Source organism: Spermophilus citellus (genome assembly GCF_964194105.1).
Source record: "Spermophilus citellus genome assembly, chromosome: 14".
NCBI lineage: Eukaryota > Metazoa > Chordata > Mammalia > Rodentia > Sciuridae > Spermophilus > Spermophilus citellus.
The window spans coordinates 25,143,453-25,167,183 of NC_138194.1; the positions used below are offsets into that span (position 1 = coordinate 25,143,453).

Consider the following 23,731-nt stretch of genomic DNA (forward strand, 5'->3'; position numbering starts at 1 on the left):
TAAAATGGTACATTTTAGGATTTTCTACATACAAGATCATATCACCTATAACTCAAGATGATTTTACTTCTTCCTTTTTATTTTTGATGCCTTTCATTTAATTTTCTTGCCCAATTGCTATGGCTAAAACCTACAATACATTGTTGAGTAAAAGTGACAAGAATTGACATCTCTGTCTTGTTCCTGATTTTAGAAGGAAAACATTCAATATTTTATCATTAAGTATGATGTTACATCAGGTTTTTTCGGATAGCTTCTATCAAGTTGAGAAAATTCCCTTCTATTCTACCTTTATTTTTATATCAAAAGGATATTTAATTCTATCAAATGATTTTTCCAAATTTACTAGGTGTTTTGTCTTTTGTTCTCTTAATATAGTATGCTAAATTAATTGATTTTCAGGTGTATTGCATTCCTGGGATGAATTCCTCTTAGTCAGGGTTCAAAACCCTTCATATAAATCACTGAATTCAGTTTACTAGTATTTTGCCAAGGAGTTTTCATAAGAGATATAAGTGTGTAGATTTCTTCTGATATCTTTGGTCTGGGTAATCGCATAATTTCAGCCCCATAGAAAAAGTTCAAAGTATCTTTATCTCTCTCATTGTTGGGGAGACTTTTGGTGCTAAGACTTGTTCAAATTTCTGAAAGAATTCATCAAGGAAACTATTTGGGTTCAGTCTAGGTTTCTCTTTGTGAAATTTTGTTTGGTTGTCTCTTGTGTTGTTTTACTGATTCAATCAGCTGCTGTTTAGGTCTATTTATATTTTCTATTTCTTCTTAAATTCAAGTTAGTAGTTCACATCTTCATAGGAGTTTATGCATTTTATCTAAGTTATCTCCATTTGTTCATAGACAATTGTTCACAGTGTTAAAATCATTTTTTGTTATGTCAGTAGTGATGTTCCTTTCTTTGTTCCTGATTTCAGTAATTTGAATTTTCTCTTGATCAGTCTAGCTGAAGTATCTCAACTTTCTTGTTAATCTTTTCAAAGAATAAGCTTTAGTTTCTGTTGACTTTCTTATACTTTCTGTTTTCTAATTCATTAATATCCACTCTGTAATATTTACTTCTTTCTGTTTGTTTTCAGTTTTGGTCACTCTTTCTATGTTTCTTGATGGAAAATAGTAGATTATTGATTAGAGATATTTTTCCTTTAATTTTTTTTTCCCTATAAGCACTGCATTAACTAATCCATCCGTCTGTCTTCTGTGTTTGGGGTTCGTTTTCACTCACTTCAAAAAATATTCTCATTTCTCTTGTGATTTATTATGAGTAACATTGCATTGAATTTCCATGTATTTGTTAATTCCCAAAGTTTCTTTGGGGTGTTTATATCTAACTCATGTACACTGCACTTGGAGAACTTAATTGTCTTTGTTGATTGCCCTCTAACACTGTCTTCTCTGACAGTCAACATGCAGCCCAATGAAGGCACAGGAAAGAAACATGGAGCAGCCCACCATTAGGGTTTGATTTAGCACAGCTGCTTCTAAACATCTTTCCCTGCCTGTGTCTTTGCCTCCTACAGTGTCCTGATAATCCCAGGATGACCTCACAAGCATAAATACCCTCTTTTTGTCTTTTAAAATATTCTCAGGTAACTGCCTCTTTCAAATCTTGGTGGGTTCTTCTTTCTAAAATAACTGTGCATTCACTATTCTCATTGTCCCAGACCTTCTTTCAGGCTCCCCCAACCTCAAGACTCTCCCTGTATAAGAAGAGTTCATTGTCCTCTGTCCACAGTACAGGAGAACTCTCAGGAGGTTCATCCTAAAAATCCCAGCTAGAGTGGAAGCCTTGTTTTAAGGTGGAATTGCAATGGCACATAAGTAACCAGATCCTGCTTATACTACTAAACAATTACATCTCCAAAAAGTGTCCATTTTTCGTTTTTCTAAGATCATCACCATAGTGTAATCCATATATCATCTTCATGTACATGTTCAATAATGTGATGGGGATGGATTTTCTGAGATAGGTCTCATTCTTTTCTTTCTTGGACTGATTATTAATATTGGCCTTTCATAATTTAAAAAAAGGATCTAAATTAGATTAATAAGTTTTAGTAGTCAACCTAATGATTTCCATAGTTCTCTCCATTATCTATTAGTATATATCAATGGCCCCTGACTTATGCAGGTTCAACTTACATTTTTTTTTACTTTACTATAGAGTACAAACAATATTCATTCAAAAGTTGTACTTCATGTTTTAAATTCTGATGTTTTCTGGCCTAGCTATGCATGATATCTTCCTCCTTCATGAGGCTGAGCAGGGGCAGGGAGCTGCAGTTCCCCAGTGAGCCCAAGCATTCTAACAGGAAAGAAACAATATTCTGCAGTAAATTATGAAGTTTGATAGGTTGGACATTTGCAATTTATGATATTTTGAAATTCTTATGAATTTATTGGGATGTAACCCCATGATAAATCAAGGAACATCTATATGTTCTATAGCATAATTGTGATCATTATAGGTTAAAATTATTATTTATCTTTAAAAGAATAAGAAGAGAGGAAAATGAAATGATAAATGAGGAGATAAAAATGTTAATTACACTTATTTGATCATTATATATTGTATACATGTATTTAATGATCACTATAACCCATCAATATGTATGACTTTTAGGTGTCAATTAAAAATAAATTTTAAGAACCTGACAATCAGAACAAGCATTTTGTCTTTCCCAATACCCAACCAAACACCAAGTCACAGTGAAACACATAATCTTCCCTAGAAAGAGGTTTTTCTATAGTCAGCTTTCTTCATAAGCACCCACCGTGCCCACAGATTTCAGTGGATCATTGCTAATCCTTCCCTCCATGGTTCTGGGGTTCTGGGTTAGAATCTACCAACGAGAGACATTCATATAAGGTTCAGAAGGAAAAGCCATTATGATTCTGAAGCACATTTGTCAGCAGATGCCTACACAAGGACTGAACTTGAGGATCCAGCAAAGATTTCAGAGATGTGGCTGTGGCTTCCTAGTGAGCCCTTCAAATCCAGCAGCTATTTCCTCTGGCTGTTGTGAATTCCCTGACTTCTTGCATCAAAACCTATTTCTGTGCTTATTTTTTATAAAACAAAGATTTGTTTAAAGACAATTCTTCACAGGACTTATCGCATCCACTCCGATGAGTCATAGAAAAACTACAGAGTTGCACATCTGCACATTCAGAAATGCCCTTTTCCATCTGACACGCTCACTTTCACAACCAGTTTTTCAACATGGGCTGTTACAACTCATGTCTTTATACAGCAAATGAGAAATGAGCAGCACATGCAAAATTTGAAAATCCTAAGAGTTTGCTATATCTGAAAAGATCCTTTGTCCCCAGAAAGTCTCTCTTCATTGTTCCCATCCACCTCTGGGCACTTGCTGCTCCAGTGTAGTTACACCTGAGGGCCTCTCAGGAAATTAGCTCAGCTTATCTCTGCTTTCCACTCTTAGCTCTTTATTTTTCCCAATTCCTTTTGGATGATCTGGGCTGATTTCTGGCTTCAGTCAATGTTCCTCACTGCTGGTGTTATATCATGTTTACTTACGCATTTATATCCAATCTGATGGACAATTTCTCTCTGACATTCAATGTGCACAAGGCACCGTGAACCACTGTAACCTCTTCCCATCTATTTTGCCTGGCCAGGACTCAAGTAATCCTCTGACTCATACTAGGGATCATAGCATCTTCTTACTCCCTTTTCTAAACTTGACTAACCTGTCACACACCTTGGACTCCTGACAGATCCACAGCTAACTTTACTCTGACACAAAGAAATTGGTTATTTCTGGACGTGAACTTTGCATCAATGAAAATTCCCCAGTGAAATAGTCTCAACTATTAAGAAATTTTCAATGGGAAGGAAGAGACAGAGTATTAAAGGGTAAAAGCATTCAGTTTTGATGTATTTAGAGATATGTATGAATTCAGAATGTTATTGGAACTGAGAAAGGTCATCTAATGCAGTCTTTGGGTATCAATGCTTTCAGTCACTACCGTACATGTATGAAAGATAAAATTATCACCACCAATATGTGGACCAAACTGGACTGAAATGTTGCTTATGGAGTCTACCTATGTTTGCAAATCATAAAATAAAATTTTGAAAAAGAGTTTGCTAAAGATGGACAGACTAATTTTGAAATGACTAGGCTCACCTTCTCTAGCCTAACACCAAGAACTCTTCCTTCCATTTCACCTTCTCTCTTCTCTGACATAATCACTCACTGCAAATAGGGTTTCTAAATGCAGAGCCCTAGGCCACTCCATCCATTCCACAATATTATATATTAGCCTTGTTAGAAACAAAGCCTCTCCTCCTTCAGATTTATGCTTAGGTTCACATTGGGTAAGTGTCAATAATGGGGCATGGAAATCAGAGGAAGGACACTGACGTGCACACACCAATTTGGAATGTGGTACAGCCCACCTGGCACTGTAGTGCCAGCCTATCAGTGGAGCATACCCAGTGGGCAATGACACATCTCCAGAAAAGAACAGTTACGATACTTCTGCTGTGTAATTTCATTTGATCCTCACAATAGCCCTCAAAGTTCAGATGAGGACAGTAGGTCTGAATGATTAAAAGACAACTAGTGAGAACAGAACTTGCAAAAAGCAAATCCTGGGCTCACCGCGTACTCTTCCAAGGTTTTTGATAGTGTGAGGAAAAGTGTATGCCTCACATTGATGTTGATGTCTAAGGAACAGAGAGCTTGGAACCATGCCTTGAAAGAAACCAAGCTTGCATTTCTAAATGCAAACATCTTGATTGCCATTCCTAATACTAGCCAAATCCCTCTACTGATTCGTTCCAAACTGTAGGGAAAAATCAAAGCAGGAGCCAGAACAACTGAAAAAAGAAGCAAAATTGCAGGGGAGTATGGGAAATTTAAAAATAGCTTTTAAGAAAAGGAAAGCCAAAAAAAACAGTAATCCCTTAGAAGCTTCTTCGACTCCATCAAAAAAAAAAAAAAAAAAAAAAAAAAAGGATAAGAAAAGAACATGTGGTGCCACTGAAAATTATATGTATTTTCTAGAGATAAAGAGAGCACCCAAACTCAATTATTCAGAAATGTGCTGGTGAAGAATTCAGAAACACAACACAGGGCTCCTGACCACCCAAATTCATGTGCATTGAAGACATTGGTATTAGGTGGAATAAGGCATTCTGCGTCTTGGTGGTGAGGGCTTCCCCTACCTCTTCTCCCCCTGATGCAGCTCTGACTATGACAAGACTCCTTATCTATATAGTTATTATCTTGATATTGCATTAAGACTTTGAAAATGTTGGACAGATTTTTTTTTTTTTAAGTTTACTTATTCCAATCCACACAACAAGGACTTGTTACTTGGCGGAGAAAACAAACCTGCTCTTTGAGAGCTGTCATGGTTTTCTGAATTTCTGCTGCAAAATTGCTGAAATCCTGGAAAAACTTTGTTTTGGCCAGAAGCAACACAACTGTGGCATCGTCATCCACGTTAAAGCTGTCTTGCTGCCTGTTTTAAGAAACAAATGAAATGTTGAAAAATAAAAGTCGCATGAAGATTTTTAAATATCAACAAATGTTCCTTTGACATTTTGAATATACAAAGCAGTGTGATTGGTGTTCTGTATAATCATAAAAGAAAAAGGTATGACTGGAATTTGAAATTAAAATTAAATGGCATATAAAATGATAATCCAGTATCACATCTGCTTTGTGTAGTTTATCGAAAATGATAGGGATTTTTATGAAATCAAGGGAATGTCATGTTGCATTTCGTATACATTTGACATATTATTTACACCTCAAAGTATGTATTTTGCTAATGAATTGTTCATTTCAATTTACACATTGAAAAAGCTGTGACAAATTAGATATTACATATTATACAGTACCCAGGTGGGAAAGATCCTTGCTCTATTATAAATTCATGGCAAGAACTAAATTAAGAATAAGGATACTATGACAAAAATCTGATATCAAACCAGACACAAAATAGCTTAGTACTGTTGATAATTTTTAAAAAATTAAAAAAGTTTTTGTGTGAATTGACAATGTTTCTTAGAGCTTAACTGACATCCTCAAAAATCACAGGCAAATAACTTATTTGATAAATAGAAATGAAAGTTCCCAATCAGTTTTTATGGCTTTGATTTAGTTGATGTGATATCTGTGTCTCAAGTTTTCAACTATTTTCTAGTTTTTAAAACTTAATGCCTGAGAAGCCATTGTGACTTTCAAAATCATTTCACTTTGTTCTATTTGAAATACGTCTTGTGTCGTTAAATGAGAAAAATGTCTTGCCAAAGCAAATACATCCTATGAGCTTGTAAAAACAATTTCTAAATCAGAGATATTTTACAGATCTTAACGTTGGTTAGGGAAGTTACAATAGGGAAACACTGAAAAAGAAGAGAAGTTACAAACAGCAGCAAGTTGGTATTTAGACAACTCTTGTGTTCCCTACTGTGAACTACAGGCACCATGAATCAATAGTGGCCGCAAAACTAGCTCCTACTATAGTGCTGTTTAAATCAATGCAGGTGCCCAAGTGTAAAGTGCTAATAACTATAATATTAATAAGATGTATAATATTAATAAAAATTACTGGACACATTTATTTGTATAGTGCTCTCTCCTGTAAATCCTCAGTGTCTAATCAAAAGGAACTTAATCACAGAGAAGTCTGGGTGAATGTATGAAGACCTAGCCAAGACTCAAAGTATGAAATGTGAGAACATGGAGTGGCTGATGTGGGCAAGACCAGATGTTGTATGGCATTTGCAATTGTATGATTAAGTGTGGGGTGCGTATTATGCTAAGATAGGTAGGTGCAGAGTATAAGGGGCTTCCATTAGGTTTCTCACATTCTCGTGGAAAAGAATATGCCAGTAAGCAAGCAAGAAATATCTGTATCAAGAGGATTGATAAGAACAACAGTGTACTTATGGTCAATAGCACTACATTTTTACATTTATTGAGGCATAATTAATATTTAAAACTCTATATATTTAATGTATACATTTGAATGATGTGTACACTGTAATACTAGAATCAAGTCACTATCCATCATCTCCAGAAATCTCTGTATGTTCTTCTGTACATCTTCATTTTAATTTCTGTCCTTCACTTTTGTGATTAAGACCTTATGTATGTATATGAATGTACCACAGTGAATCTCATCATCGAATACGTCCACAAGAAATTAATTAAAAAAAAAAACTATGGGTAAGTGGCCAAAAGAACAATAGCAGAAAGGAATCATGGGGTGGGGAGAGGGAAGGACAAGAAGAAGTAGAACAACATATATTCCATGCCTTTATAATTATGTCAAAATGGATTCTGTTGTCATATATAACTAAAAAGAACCAACAACAACAAAAAAGAATTTAACATGAGATCTAGCCTCTTAATGTATTCCTGCTTATCTTATTTTTTAAAATTTTTAGTTGTGAATGGACATGATGCTTTTCTTTTATTATATGTGGTGCTGAGGATCAAACCCAGTGCCTCACACGTGCTAGGCAAGCGCTGTACCACTGAGCTACAATCCCAGTCTCTTTTAATGTATTTCTAAGAGCACGATGCCATATTTTTTTTTCTGTAAGTTCTATGCTATGCAGTAAATCTCTAGAAATTATTTGTCTTGCATAATTGAACTTTTAAGCCTATTGAGCAATTATCCCCATTTACTCTTCCCCTGAAACCCTAGAAATCACCATTCTACTCTCTATTTCTGTGAATTGGACTGTTCTAAACACCTCATGAAAATGGAATCATGTAGTATCTTTCTGCAAAAACTGGTTTATTTCACTTAGCATAATGTCCTCTGGAACCACAATGATGTATCTATCACCTAATACTTGTTAGGATACTAATATTAAAAAAATAATAATTACTATTATTGGTGAGTATTATACACTGTTGGTGGCAATGTAGAATAGTGTAGCCAGTGTGGAAAACAGTACAGAGGTTCCTAAAAAGTTTTCAAAAATAGCACTATTATATGTTCTAGCAATCTCACTTCTGGGTATTTTTCCAAAAATAGTGAAATTAGGATCTTGAAGAGAAAATGTACCCCCAGGTCCATTGCAGCTTTATTCACATTAACAAAGATATTAAAACACCTCAAATTTCTACTAACAAATAAATAGACAAGCAATACTTAAAATTTGTGAGGACTAAGCATGAAGTGGGGGCAAATACCTGTAATCCTAGCTACTGGGGAGGTTGAGGCAGAAGGACTGAAAATTCAAGGCCAGTCTCTTGGTGAGACCCTGTATCAAAATAAAAAGTGTTGGGGATGTAGCTCAGTAATAGAGTGTTCCCAGTACTAGGGGGAAAAAAAAGGTAGGCAGGCAGATCTCATTTTCTCATCTTAAGCATTTTTACAACACTAAAATAAAATTAAAAATGTAGTAAAAATGTTTTGTCCCTAGAAAGGATTATATACTACTTTAGAATGTGCTTACTTCTGAGAAAAAAGTCACTTGTACTCTGAACAAAAAATGGGGAGAAAAGATTACCTTTACTCATAAGAATGAACTTTTAATTATAATAATCATTTATATTTTCAGTATACTCTTTTTAATAGGTTCTTCTTAATGAAAATTGCATATTTCATTTTAGAAAAATGTCCAATACAAAAGCATAGAAGAAAAAATCATCAAAATTCATAAGAAAAATTGATTCTTTTATTTTAAAAAGTAGTTTCCATTGGTTGATTCTTGATCAGAAAAAAATATATAGAAAATACTAAAAAACTCACATAGAATGAAAATTAAAATCACTGTTATTGTCAAAAATTTTTTCATGGATAAATAAATAAGATGATGACTTCTGCCTGAGGGTGGAGTTGAGAATGAGTGAGGAGAGCTGTGTAAAGAGAATACCAAGCCTTTATCCACTTCCTATTTTAAGTCACTGTTAGTACCTTCCCTATTCCAGGCAAGATTCTCGATGCTGAAGAGCCTGTCCTGTCACTCAACATGCCCAACAGTGCTTGGAGACACTTTAGCCCTCCATCTCAGATGAGAACACTGCAGCCGAGAAGGTTGTTAACATGCCCACAGCGTGTCACTGGTAAATTGCTCAGCTGGGATGCAAATCAGGATTTAAAAAAAGAAATATGCTCAGGCTCCTAAGTACTATGCAGACTGTTTTTCATTCATGGGCAACAGTAGGTTGTCTTGAACATGGTCAGATTTGTGCTTTAGACAATGTGGAGGCAGAGCACAGAAGCAAAAAAAAAAAAAAAAAAAAAAAAGACTACTTTGGAAGTTTATTGCAAGGAGGAGAAGCAGGGTGGGGAGGGAGAGGAGGAGGAGGAGGAGGAGAAGAAGAAAGAAAGAAAACAGACATTATGGATGTTGTTATACTTCACTTTTGTATTGAAAACATGAAACTCAGCATATTGCTTGAGTTCCATTCTAAGGGAAGATAGTAAGATTTATCAAGTGAATTGATTTTTAATTCCTAAATAGTGGGTTGAAAGGAAGTTTTGAATTGTAATCAAGATGGAATTTTTTAAAATGTGGATAAAGGACAGAGAAAGTACAAGAAAGATGAACACAGAGAAAGCAAAGTGAATTTGCATCCTAAGTGATCTGTATATATTGATTGAGGGGATCTGAGCCCCTCTGGTCTGAACAACAATGGTACCCTTTCGTTAGAAGACAAAAGAAAGCTCTTGTTACCTTGTTATCCTAAACTGAAAAATGATAAATTGAACTGATAGTAAAAGTCCCATAAGATTGGCAGAAAGCTAAAAATGAAACCAACAAATCTTTGAGTATTGAGGAAACACAGAAACAGAATTTTAGTAAGGCCACCCAGAGACGTCAGAGTTCAGATGAAATTAGAAAAGAACATTGATCCTAAAACAAGTGAATAAGTCTTTGTGGTAGAACCTGGGTATGGCTGTGAAACAGGACAGAAGGCAGGTAATGCGTGTTATTATCCATATCACACAAGAGCCAGATCCTCATTAACATCTTATAAGACAAGGATTTTCCTTCTAAAATGGGAGTCCAACACTCTTCTCTAATGAAACACACCACCTGCTGGAGTACACTAGTGAGACACACCACCTGCTGGAGTCAATTAAAAAAACCAATAAAATGCCAAATGAAAGGGCCAAGTGATTGTTTTCCGACCCTTTAGTTATTTAAAGATGGTTCTAACAGGGGCTGCATCTCCTGGTCAATATTCTAATATCTTGCAAGAATTAGGTCCAGGAACACTTGGAGTAAATTTTGTTTCCTTATTCTGGATTTTAAAGCTCTCCACTCTTTGCCTTGATCTTCTTTTAGAGTGTTTTTCCAAGAAAATCGTCCATCCATAAACATACCAAACTCACTAATCACCATCTTTACCATTCTCCAAACACACCTCTCACTTCCCTTTCCTTTAACTTTCCTTACATTGTTCTTTCCAGGAGTGATAGGAACTCCCATAAATTCTATGAGAATCTTAGCTTATTCTTTGAGATATTTCCTCTATATAGCCCCATCCAGGGTCCCCAGTTAGAACTAACCATTCATTGTTCTGAGTTACTCATTATTTTGATCAGGTTCATAACTGTATACGAATGCCTTCAATGAGATAATATTGTTGTCTTTAAAAGAATATTTATTATAGAATGTTATTACAGCATTTACTATTATTCTGTATTTTATGGAATAACTATTCTATGCTAATTACTATGTTAGTACTAGGTTACTTTAGATATATATTCCACGTTCACACAATAACCGTGTACAGTAAGTATTACATGACCACTTAACAGCAGAGGAAACACACCTGGAAATTTGACATCATTTGTATAGTTATCAAGCAATGGAAAAGTATTCAAACTTGAGTGTGCTTGATTCTAAAATCTTCATCCTCCATATCACACATACCTCTCTTCCTAGATATTAAACCCAAAAAGACAGACTCTGTGTGTTTCTCATTTCTACACACTTCACAAATTCATATAGCAGAGAAAATGGAACCCAACAGTGTATTTAAATTTAACTGAATAAAACCCCACCTAGCAGCCAGCCATGAAAAACAGACACTACCCAGAGTTGCTTGAAAGAAATTGCCTTGTCCATGGAGTTGTGAATTGCAATGTTTCTTTTTATTTAATTACACCAGCACATATTGAAAGTTTACTTGGTGAAAAAGAACTACTAGGCATATCATTGTACAATGTACTTGCTATTTTCCAAAGTATTCAAGTACATAAGGAAGAGAAACTCTGTAAAGGAATAACTACATATTAACTCAGTTTATAAATTTCATGAAAGAAGTCCTAAGAGATTGTAAAAGAATAAGATTATTTCCCAATATTTTAAGAATTAAAAAAAATATTTTACCTTGGCCTTGAATTAAGCCTTCCTTGCAATACTCTGTTCATGAACAAAAATCAACTTAACAATAAATAGTATCCACTTTCTTACGATTTGCTATTTCATATTTTCAAAATAAATTTGAAAATTATCAACACTGATGATGTGATATAAAGATTCAAAAATAATATCAATGTCATGAAGTTTTTCTTCACTTTACTGAGATAAATTTCCTGGATATACTGCTCCAGAAGAAATGGAATTCAAACATATGGAATTCATCTGTGTTTGTGCCTTTTCATATAGTTTGTCTTACATGTAAATGAGCCAACTGTAGTATCCATAAAAAAAATTAAGTTGCAGAATGGAAGCCTATCATAAGTAGTCTATAAAAATGAGATATTTCTATACATACCTATTAAGCGGATCACTTAGGTCCATCTTTTTCTTGCCAGAGTAGCTTCGTTGAGCAGAGCGTTTCTTTCGAGATTCTGGTGTGAATGCTCTAGGTTGCCCTCGACTCCTGCAGTCTGGGGGAAATAAGTATCCACAATAGCATTTGTGAGATGGGGAGTCCAATGCTCATCTAGATTACTTCTTTAATGGCCAAAGTGTGCATGCACAAATGAGAGCAAGGAACAAGAGCAAGAGCAACAGCGATAAAGATTTTCCTCTGGTCAGTGCAACTTTGCTGAGGGCCCACAGTCACGACAGCTGGGTTTGTAAGTGTCTGAATCTGTTTTCACAGCAACAGGTAGGATACAAGGCCATCTGCAAACACTATAGAGGAGCCACAGAGTAAGTGATACAGAAGGGTAGCAAGGGCATTGATTACATAGTACGTTTTAAGGACTTGATAAGGAAAAGAGCAGAAACATTGTAGGTGGGATGGTTTAAATTTTGAGGTTCCTCAAATTGTTTCATGCACATCTATGACCAACTGAGATTATACAATGTAAATGCTCTCTATTGCACTAATGAACATATAGTAAAGATTGCTGTATAGACACTTCAAAATGGCAAGATGGTAAATTTTGTCATATGCTTTTACCACAATAAAAAACATAAGCATGATATGAAAAACATTTTGCAAATAAACGTGATTTTTTTAAAAAAAATGCTCACTAGAGTTTCATCTGAAAACAGATGGAATGGAAACTAAGGTATTTAGAAAAAAGAAAAATGTTGTAGGAATCTATTTTCACAGAGAGTAAAACGATTTTATATAAAACTTTTTTTAAAAGCCTTAAACTGGTGGGAAAAACATACCCCCAAATATGTAATCAAATCTAAAATGTTACATTGGGCAGTATAAATTGGAGGGTAAGAAGAGATTACTGCCTTTTGCACTGGGTAATTAGCAAATTGTTTCTAATTAAATAGTAAGGATAACACAAATCTTTACTTACCATATATAAATTAAATTTAAGAAGAATATGCCTTATGATAGATTATTAAGTAAATATAGATAGCAAATTTAGGATAGTATTTTGAGTTAACACAATGAACTGCAAACACTATAAAATTAGGCAACATAAAACAAAATTTCATACAAATATGAAATAAAATATGGGCTCATTGTCATGAAGACATTGAAAATAGACCAGAATTAAAATACTCAAAAATGGTAGCAGTAGGGGCTGGGGATGTGGCTCAAGCGGTAGCGCGCTCGCCTGGCATGCGTGCGGCCCAGGTTCAATTCTCAGCACCACATACAAAGATGTTGTGTCCGCCAATAACTAAAAAATAAATATTAAAAAATTCTCTCTCTCTCTTTCTCTCTCTCCCTCTCTCACTCTCTCTTTAAAAAAAAAATAAATAAAAAATAAATAAATAAATAAATAAATAAATAAATAAATGGTAGCAGTGATATAACTATCATATTGGTCATCTGTTGTTGTTTTCTTTTTTATTTTCACTTCTACGTTTTGTTGTATCTCTGTTTTCAGTAGAATAAGCCTTTGTCTTTGCAAAATCCAAAATCAATTCATCCGAGGAAAACCAAGGCAAGGTGAAAAACTAAGGTGCAACAGTGAATTGTCACATCATTATCTGTTGCCATCATTGAATGAAAGATTTCTGTAAATGCAACTTTTAAAAAAATTTCTTAAGAGAGAGAGAGAGAGAGAATTAATCTTTTTTTTTTTTTTTTTTTTTTTTTTTTTTTTTTTTTTTTGTAGATGGACACAACACAATGCCTTTATTTTTATGTGGTGCTGAGAATTGAACCTGGGTCCCGCCCGTGCTAGGCAAGCGCTCTACCGCTAAACCACAATCCCAGCCCTGTAAATGCAACTTTAACAGATATATGGGGTTATTTCAAAGACTGAGTCACTTTAATGGAGCAAGAGAACAAGCAAAGAGTTTCATGAATCTATAAAACAATTATTCAATAAGGGGGCAGAATGGTGGCAATGAAAATGAACACTGACTCGGCAGCTCTGGTAAAGAACTTGTGGCAAAAGTGTGCCATTGAAAATGTTTATCTTGCTATTTTTCCTAACAACAAAATCAAGATATTCTAGATAAAATTATACCCAGGGATATAAAATTATACCAAGGGACCCATACATTCATGTTTCCCATGATTTTTACTCTATTACTTCAACCAATACTTTATTAATAGTCAAAAATGTGCAAATATTTGCTGATTTGTGTGACAAAAAAGTAAGTAAAATATTTTATATGATACAACTAAAGAAAGTACATTTCAATCATGTAATGAAACTTTGCTTTTATTTCTGAAGAGTAATGGGTTTGAGCAATAAATATTTACAGAGAACATATACATTAAGGTATTAGATGAGGTATTCTTGGGAAAATAAAGTATGGTTCCTGATTTTGAACAATGTACAAGCATACTCCCAGTACAGGAAAACATTTCCAGATAAGCTAAATGTTGCCCCTTCAAGTCCTCAAATGGGAAAAAATGTAGATAAAGTGCACTGCAGATAAACTGCCATCATTTATTATCTCTCATTTATTTGTTAAAGATGCAATTTTAGAATGTATTCATTTCAAAGCACCAACAGAATATGTACAAGGTCATATGCATAAAACCCAAGAGCAAAGAGTTAGTGTATATAACATTGTAGGTATAGAGAGAAACACATGATCAGAACCAATCCACGGGACTGCAGTAACAGTGCAGCTCTACTTTAATGTGACAGCTAAGATGTTATATTTCAAACATCTTTTTTTTTAAATTTACCTTGGTATTTATCTCTAGTTGCTACAAAAATTGCAGAGAATCCTTGATTGATAGTGTTTAGTTCTTAGGTGAACAACATTTGAATTTAAATAGCATATTAATTTGGTAAATGTTTTGGTTTTATACTTATGCATATAGGTCTTAAATATGTATGTGCTATACTCTCTCTGAGCGCGTATATACATACATATGTATGCTCTAGATCTGTTCTTAGGCTTTGTGTGAATGTTCTATTTGACTGTACAATAACCTATGTCATTATCTCTACTGTTAACTTGAGGAAACCAAAGCACAGAGAGATTGCATTCACTTGTCCAAAGTCCTACAACTTTTTTACATAAGGGACAGGATTTTAATACAGACTGTTGGAATTAAGACATCCAATCTGCTGGTACTACCTTACAGCACAGAAAGAAAAGCAGAGCTAACAAGATGAACTCTTAGATTCCTGGCTTGTGCAACTAGGGAAATAATGGTAGCATTATTTGTTATTGAATGAATGAATAGCTGGACCTAGGCTTGAAGGTAAAAAGACATAAGGTAAATTTAGGTTGGCTCAAAAGTGTTGTCAAATTTCTGATCAACACATATATAACACATGGAGTGTTTCAATATACCTAGAAGAGATGTGGATGAAGACACAGCCACATGGATCATTTTCAAGAAGCATAATATGGTGTGTGTGTACATGTGTATATATGTGTGCCTGTATCTAGCTACTCATTTAGTCTTATTTGACTTCCACAGCCCCTGAATGTGATTTTGCTCTGTGAATGGTGACCTAGAGCTATGCTAGGTCTTATTAAATCAAGCAAGTTGCTTCCCTGGTTTACTTATGCAGCAGAATCTTGCCTTCTCTCTAAGGCACAATTCATAGCAACTAGACCAGTTCCAGCTTTACTTGGTAATATCAGAGAACAGGTACCATGCCCAGCTCCTCCACGAAGTCTTTCCTGAACTACCAAGAGCACATAAAATGGAAATTTGTGACACTTTGTCATACTACTCTCCTTCATCTAAGAAGATGTTGAGAGGAAGGCTCAGTCCTACCTATCAAATTATCCTTTGTATCTAGCATAGCTCTTGCATAAAGTACACACTCAATGAATATTTTTGCCAATATTTCTTCTATGCTCTTTTGCTCCCAATTCTCCCTGTAAATTCAACTAAAATAGGCCAGTACTACACATACCCCTGTCTGCTTGCTATACTGCCTTGAAATTTCCCCTGCAACATAAACTAGAGCATCATCTTTAAGCTCAGCTTCACATAATCTTAAGGCATAGGCAAAACACATCTAAATTTTTTTGCCACAGTGTAACAAAAGTGACTTCTAGTCTAGTTTCCAGTAGAATTCTCATTTCCATCAGAAACCTCTTCAGCATCACCTTTACTGCCTATCAGCATTCCTATCACATTCGGGTCTTCTGACCCTTACAAGGAATCCCTTGTTAAGTTTAGAGAATTCTAGTCCTTTTTCAGCTTGAATCTCCAAACTTTTCCAAACTCCTCTTGAACACCAATTCTAAAGGCACCAGTTCCAAAGACTTTTCCACATCATGAAGTATAGTCACAGCAATGATCCCACTATGAGGTATAGTCACAGCAATGATCCCACTATGAGGTACCCATTTGGGGGATTATGCAGCATTCTGTCACTGTGACAACATCTGAAATAATCAAGTTATAAGGGGAAAAGATTAATTTGGGCTTACAATTTTGGATGTTTCAGTCCTTGATTGGTTGACCCCATAGCTCTGGGTTAGTAGCAGGCAACACAGCATGGCAGAAGTGCACACCCACTCACCTTACAGTCAGAAAGTGAAAGAGAGAAAGTGGAAGAGGCTGGAGTCCCACAATCCCCTTCAAAGGCGGTCCCTCAGTGATTGGAAGAACTCCCACTAGGGTACCTCTTAAAGTGTCCATGACCTTCCAATAGTACCACACTGGGAAGCAATCCTTTAATACATGAACCTTTGGGCAACACTTAAGATCTAAACTATAAGAACACTTCTTATTTGCTTGCAAGAAGAGAAAAAGAATGAATAATTTAAAAGAAACACATAAAATGACAATTCATTACGGCAGGAGTTTGACAATAGGTTTATTCAACCCTGTGATTTTATATTGCATATGTACATTACAGCAAAATATTCCTAGTTCTGAAAAAGGAACCAAGACTACTAAGACTTCATATTTTCAGATGATGATTCACTTGAATTGGAATCAACACTAAACTTCCCGCAATTGTCTTGAGAGGAAAAGATGTCCCCCAGAAAACCACTGATGTGTCTTCATACTCTCATTGCCATCTCAATTTTTTTTTTTTTTTTTTTACTCTTCAGGATAACTGTGTGCCACAAATGAAGTGGGTTTAAACAACACAAATGCACTTTCAACGTTTGAACTGTATCTCTCCAAAATTTTTATATTTAAATTCTAACAACCTCCAGCCCTCGCAAGGGGTAAACAGCCTACAAAAAAAAAAAAAAAAAGGACAGTATAGTATTGGCTTTGAACAAAAATCAATTCTTGTGAATCATTTTGATCACGTCAATGGAGAGACTCTTTAATTTTTTATTAAGATTTGTTTTTCTACTTTTCTCCTTTTTACTTTGAATTTGAGTGTAAAGGGTTGCATTTGTGTGTGTCACTGTGACAATACAGTGTGTGTGTGTTGTTGTGTAGCTGTGTTGATTAGCTAATGAAATATACATATGTGCATTGTACCTATTCATTTTTATCATTTTTAACACATTTTTCTTGCTTTTTCACCTTTTTAAAATTTACTCAATTGTGTATTATTCTACTTGCTTTTGATTTTAGAGGAGCAACGTTTATCGTTTATGTGTTATTGTTTAACATTTTATTTGTTTGGGCTCTTGTTTTTCTTTCTCTTATTACTCCTTTTCTCTCTTCCCCCTTCAATAACCAAATTTGCTTATTCTATCTCTCCAATTATTCATTTTAATTATTTTATTTGTTCTTTACTCCTCCTCCTTCTTTATAGGCACCACTTGTTACCTCTCTCCTGCTACACAGAAGTACATATGTACTCACCTTTTAATATTTTAAACCTTCTTTCACTTTCCACCCCAGTTTCCTTCCTCTTAGTGAACTAAAATTTTACTATCTTGAAGACTAATTTAATTTATATAATCACTGCCCCTACCATTCACTTTATTGTGACTATTTCTTACTGGGGGTTGTAGTTACCTGCTGCATACTTCAGTGCTAGAGCTAGCTCACTATAGTTCACTGCTTTTTCTGTTGTTAAATGCTGACTCTACCATTCCTCTTTATGCAGTAATTAATGGTTTCAATGCCATAGTAGGCACAAGACATTGATTCTAATGCTGGATATTGATCACAATTTTTGTAGTTGTTCCTGGGAAGAGAGTGATATGCTGTGTGTTCACAGGGTAGAGACTCCATGGTTGAACTACACTCCCAACTCAGCACAGACAAAACAAGTTCCTCCACACACAACATACCCTGCTCAAATATCAGCAATAATTTAACACATAGAATAAAGGAGAGAAAAACCTGAAACAAATGACTATGTTGCAAGTAAGAATGACTAGAGGGGACATCAGGTCCCATTTTTGGACATATACTTCTACAACAAAGTCAGATAACCATTGTAAAATGATGGCTCAGAAAAGCCCACAATGTGACATCAGCTCTACAAAAGTGAATAATTGCATCAGTCCTACAGCAAAAGACCAGGCATTAGTGATTGAAATTAACACTTGGATTACACTGAACCTATGTACTGAAACTAGGAGATACCAACAACAAAGGACTTAGTATAAAAGAAACAACTATATTCCACAGAACCACTGCAAAAAATACACACATATATGTATGTATTTCTAGCTTTTGGTATATATATGTGTGTGTGTGTGTGTGTGTATCTCACAATTCCAATTTTATACATAACTATAATGCACCAATTAAAATTAAATAAATAAATAGAAAAAAAGACCAATAGAGAAAGGATGGGGATTAGGGGGAGGTGGAGGAGAGGAAAAGAAGTTCTGGGAATTGAAATGGAGAAAACTGCTATATGCATTTATGAATGTCAGAATAAATCCATCATTATATATAATTACAATGCACTAAAAAACACTTAAAAATGAACATATAAATTTTTAAAAAATTCAGCCACTAGAATTCCAGCTGTTTCCCACTATGGCTTATATCTACCTGTATACCTTTGGGTTCATTTTGATGTCTCTTATTAGTCTCTGTATAAATTATTTCTGGCTCCTCAGGATTGTGGTCATATGGTTGAGACCAGCTCATATAGGCAGTGAGAGATAATGGCTAAATTTTTAGAAATATATGAACTAATATTATAAACATGATGAAAAACACATTTAAAAATCACTGGTAACTAATTTTGGGGAATATTTAAAAAGTAAAGAGGCTCTATCATTATATATTTTACTATGTTGTATAAATTATATAAGTATTGTATAATATACCAACATAATAACTTATATGTTTATTACTTCTTCCTTTATTTTGTGAACTACTAGATTTATTCATCAATTCATGAATTTGTATCGATTTTCTTTATTTTATTTTATTTTTTAGATAAAATGAAGCTAAGTTGCCCAGGCTTCCCTCCGACTTCCCTGCCTCATCCTCATGAATAATGGGGATTTTTTTTTACAGGTATATGTCACCATGTCCCAATTAGCTTGTATTTCTGTAAGGACTTTCCCATGACTTTTCTATTTATTTAGCTCTCTTTTCTCTAACATCTTAAGTTGCCTGTTTTGTTAATTTATGTTTATCATTTTTTTAAATAATAAAAGTGTTCAATAACAAAGTCTATAATTTTCTGTGGTTATATTCCATAAATATCGACATGAAATGTCACTGATATTTGTTTAGACATTCCACTTAATTTTCATTAAATTCTTGGCCAAATATTTATTGGGTCAAATCATTTTGAAATTTCTAAATAAAATTTTTGTTTTATATTTGGCTATTAAATTTTAGATCTATTGAACTGCAGTAAAAGATTATGGTTAATATGGAGTTTCCTCTTACAAATTTCAGTGTTCCTATAAATTAGCATATCATCATATTTTTTAGGGTGAAGTTATTTGTTTATAGAGCCCAACATTAGATACCTCTCTCATAAATTGACCCTACTAATGATATTCAAAAAATGTTGTTAAAGTATCCTAAATGCATGTGAACCTACTTCAAAAATGTCATGAAAAAAAATCTGCTTGTCTCAGTTAATGCTTTTCATCTTAAATTCAACTTTCTTTAATATTGTGAGCACCACTCCTGTTTCTGTCTTTGTGCCTGACATACTTTGACATGTTTTTTTTTCTATTTTATCATTTCTAATATTTTGCCTATATATATTTCTTGTCAATAGTAAAAAGTTAAAAGTTGCTTTTACACACATGTATTCATCTTCAACTCTGAATGACTTGTCTAAATGCATTCAAATCTCAGCAACATCTGGGCATTCATAGCTTCCTTTAATTATTTATTTATCTTTTTAACGTTTCCTTTATGCTATGGTTTAGATCTAAATATGTCCCCTTGTAGCTCATGTGTTAAAAAATGCAGCATATTCAGAGGCGAGAAGATTGGATTATGAGATCTGTAACCTCATCAGTGGATTAATCCATATGGTAGATTAACAGTGTGACTGGATTACTGGGTGGTAACTATAGGAAGGTGGGGTGGCTGGGGGAACTAGGTTACTTGGAGGATGGCCTGGACTATATCTGTACCTGGTCCCTCCCTTGCTATTTCTCTCTCTCATTCTCTCTCTACTTCCTGGCTGCCATAACCTCAGAAGCTTTTATCCACCTTACCCTTCTGACATAATGTTCTGCTTCCTGTCAGGTCCAAACCAATAAAGTTGGCCAACTATGCACTGAGAACTCTGAAACCATGGACCAAAAAAAATTTTTTCCCTCTGAATTGTTCTTGTCAGGTATTTTGGTCACAGCTATCAAAAGCCAAATAACAAACATGTTTCTGCATTTTTGGTTTCCTATAGTGATATTCAGAGCATTCATCCTTTTTTTTTAACTGGATATTTTATATCTCATATGAACATTTTTGAAGCTAAATATTATTATCCATGTTGATGCTTAGACAATATAAATAATTCTAAGTACAATGATAATTTTAAATTTATTAAACTAAAGAGGCACATATCTGACAGAAAAATAAATTTCTAATATTTGAAGCTATTTCCTAACTTAAACACCTTAAGAAAACCTGGCTTATGAATTACCTCCTTCTGGTACTGAAAAATTTTCTCCTGGGATTGATTGTAAGTAAATGCAAAATGCCGTGTTTGGATGATAACTTATCCTCAGAACTTAGGAGAACCATGTTTTCAAAGGAATGCTTTCTACTCTATGTAAAGGTGATATTATCAATAGAGTTTGATTCATTAACTATCTCACTTTTGAATGCATTCTGTTCCATATTTTTCAGAACTAGTTAGTGCCCTTTCTCCTGCTGTGATGTGTGGTCTCGCCTTGATTTCAACAAGCTTTTCATGTTATGTGCTAGAAGAACCAAGGAGAACACAGATGTCCTGATGGTGTCCTATTAAAAACTGCAACAACTTTCAAAGACAAACCTGAGCACACGGTGCAACTTAATTGGTTCATTAGAGCTTTACAGGAGTTCCTGAAATCTTACTTCTTTAGCAATACTTTGAAGGCATTTTATTAGTTAAGCATGAAACAGCCATAGTATCATGAAATATTACAGTAATAAAATTAGTCTCTTATGGAAGAAATTAAAATTTCATTAGTTTACAAACATAAGCACAATTTATTCGAAAGAAAGTCATGAGTAAACCTAAATATATTTACATTTGTACATAAAATATACTGTATTTAAAATTACTTGATGCTTTAAAGACAAAACTTAATGCAAAGTATGCAGCTGGAAGTTACAAGACCAGATGGTCTCATAAATCCTAATAGAAAATATACATCTGTTGACTCTTTGGGAAATTGTTTTATTTGAAGGAAGTTTTATTTAATTGAGTGGCAGAGTGTGTTAAGCACATCCCTTGCCTTGTCTTAGGCAACACACCACCTGCATTAGATGTAAGTTTTCATTCCTAAAGTAAATGAAGAGCAAATCATTTTCTGCTTGATATACAAGGAAATGTTTTATGCTGTACTCAGAGTTAATTTTATCTCTAAAAATTTTGATTTATTTATGACACAAGCAAGTCTGCCATTTACAGTTTGCTAAAGTAATTCAATTAATAAAAAGGACTTGTGAATATGGTATAATTGCATCCATAAGGCTCTGCCATATCATGCAGACTCTTGATTTATTGATTAGCTGATACTGAAAAATGAGATATAATTTATGTCAAGATACTTGCATTTGTAATGTGTTATCCTAAGATTCTAAAAGGAAGGTCATCCAGCAAAAGAAGAGTTACTAAATTTGCTACAGGTAAAAGAGACTTCAAAGAAGTTATAGAAAATAGAAGGAAAGGAAAGCTAGTTGTGAGATTACATGATGGGATAAAAAAAAAGAGCAGACTTGAAATTGGAGAAACTGAGTACTACCTCTAGCTCTGCTAATTGTGTGTGTGTGGAGATCAATCACAGGGACTCGTCATGATAGGAAAGTCCTGTACACAGAGCTACACCTTCTGCATCCCTCCGCTAATAATTAAGGGAAGGAAAGTCACATAAATCTTTTCAACTTTTTCTTCTAAATCTTAAAAGGAAAATTGGATTTGTTTTATTCTGTTTTGTCTTTTGATCAAATGATCTCAAGTCTCATCTCTAGTTCAAAAAAAAAAAAAAAAAAACCCTGTAAATAAACTAAGAAAGGAAAAGAACCTAGGAATTTAATGTGAATGCTTTATATTGTGTAAACTGTGTTAAGTGATATAAAATATTAAATCTCAAAACGAAAATGTGATTTTTTTTTATTTTACATGTTGGTAAAGTATGATTCTTGGCTTCCTTATTGTGTTTCTTATCATGTGTCCTTCCAGTCATGACTTCCGTTGTCTTTTGATAATTACATAGTCAGCATTTGCTCCACAAGGTTTCCCTTAAAATCAAATCAAATCAATCAATAGTTTGAAAAAGAGATGTTCAGATTTTCCCTTCATTCCTCAGTTTGGTTTGGTTTTGTTTTCATATTTTCACTGGGCATTTGCTCTTTCCTAGTACATATCTATTACAGTGAATTATTACTTTTTTTGCTGGCTAAAAGAAGAATAATTTAAAGTCATGCAACTTCTTCATCTGGTATTTATCCACCAACTGCCTGACAGCTTAGGTATACTTTATAACAAAATTTTTTATTATTTTTTTAGTTATAGATGGACACACTATTTTTATTTTATATTTATGTGGTTCTGAGGATCGAACCCAGTGCCTCATGCATGTTAGGCCAGCGCTCTACCTCTGAGCCACAACCCCAGCCCCTTTATAACAATTTGTCAATTGCTTTGACATAACAATGTAGATACACTGTCAATTGAAAAACATTTCCTCATGAACTCAGAAAAATAAAAACTTCCTTGTGGACAACAGGTTAAATCATCTTTGACCAAAATCTCTCATGATTTGAATCAGAATGTTGTTTCTTTACCCTACTTGCATTCATCCTTCCAGAATGCTATATGAAAGGACTAAATTATAAGTTCTCCAGTTTTCTCCCACATAACTTGTACCAAGGGCGTCCATTTATTGTGCAAGTTTGTGTATGGAATTAGCATAACAGAGATCCAGTCCTGCCTCTGCCATTTTTCCACATTTTCTTGCACCACTGATAGTAGTGCCTGTTACAAATTACCAGATTTCAAGGATGGCTTCCAGTGTGCTTCTGTGTGGTCTGAGTGAAATTATACAGAATTATAATCCCCAGAAATGGTATTTGAAGGCATCCTAGTAGAAATGATCTGATTTGCCATTAGATGCATTTGCACTTGTTCATTTACATTTAGATGCAATTTGTTCATATTCATAGAATCAGAGACAGATAACATTGAATAGTTTAAATCTGTGTGTCAAAATTCTATGAGCAGAGAAGTAAACCCACAAATCACAAGCAAGATGTTTTCATTAGCGTAATGGAACAAATAGAATACCTAGGGTTGGGAGATTTTAAAGAATTTTTGGAGACTAACTGCATGTTTCTTTTTTTAACAG

At 34.3% G+C, this 23,731-nt stretch overlaps 1 protein-coding gene across 1 annotated transcript in view; it reads right to left on the reverse strand.

Moving 5' to 3' along the window:
- The window catches only part of PXDNL (peroxidasin like), a 489,071-nt gene that overhangs the window by 11,913 nt on the left and 453,427 nt on the right, over window positions 1-23,731 (reverse strand). The window contains exons 20-21 of the mRNA XM_081265922.1: window positions 11,745-11,859; window positions 5,379-5,508 (exon numbers count right to left, since the gene is read on the reverse strand). Of these exons, the coding sequence (XP_081122048.1) occupies window positions 5,379-5,508; window positions 11,745-11,859 (245 nt within the window). The remainder of the gene's footprint in view (window positions 1-5,378; window positions 5,509-11,744; window positions 11,860-23,731) is intronic.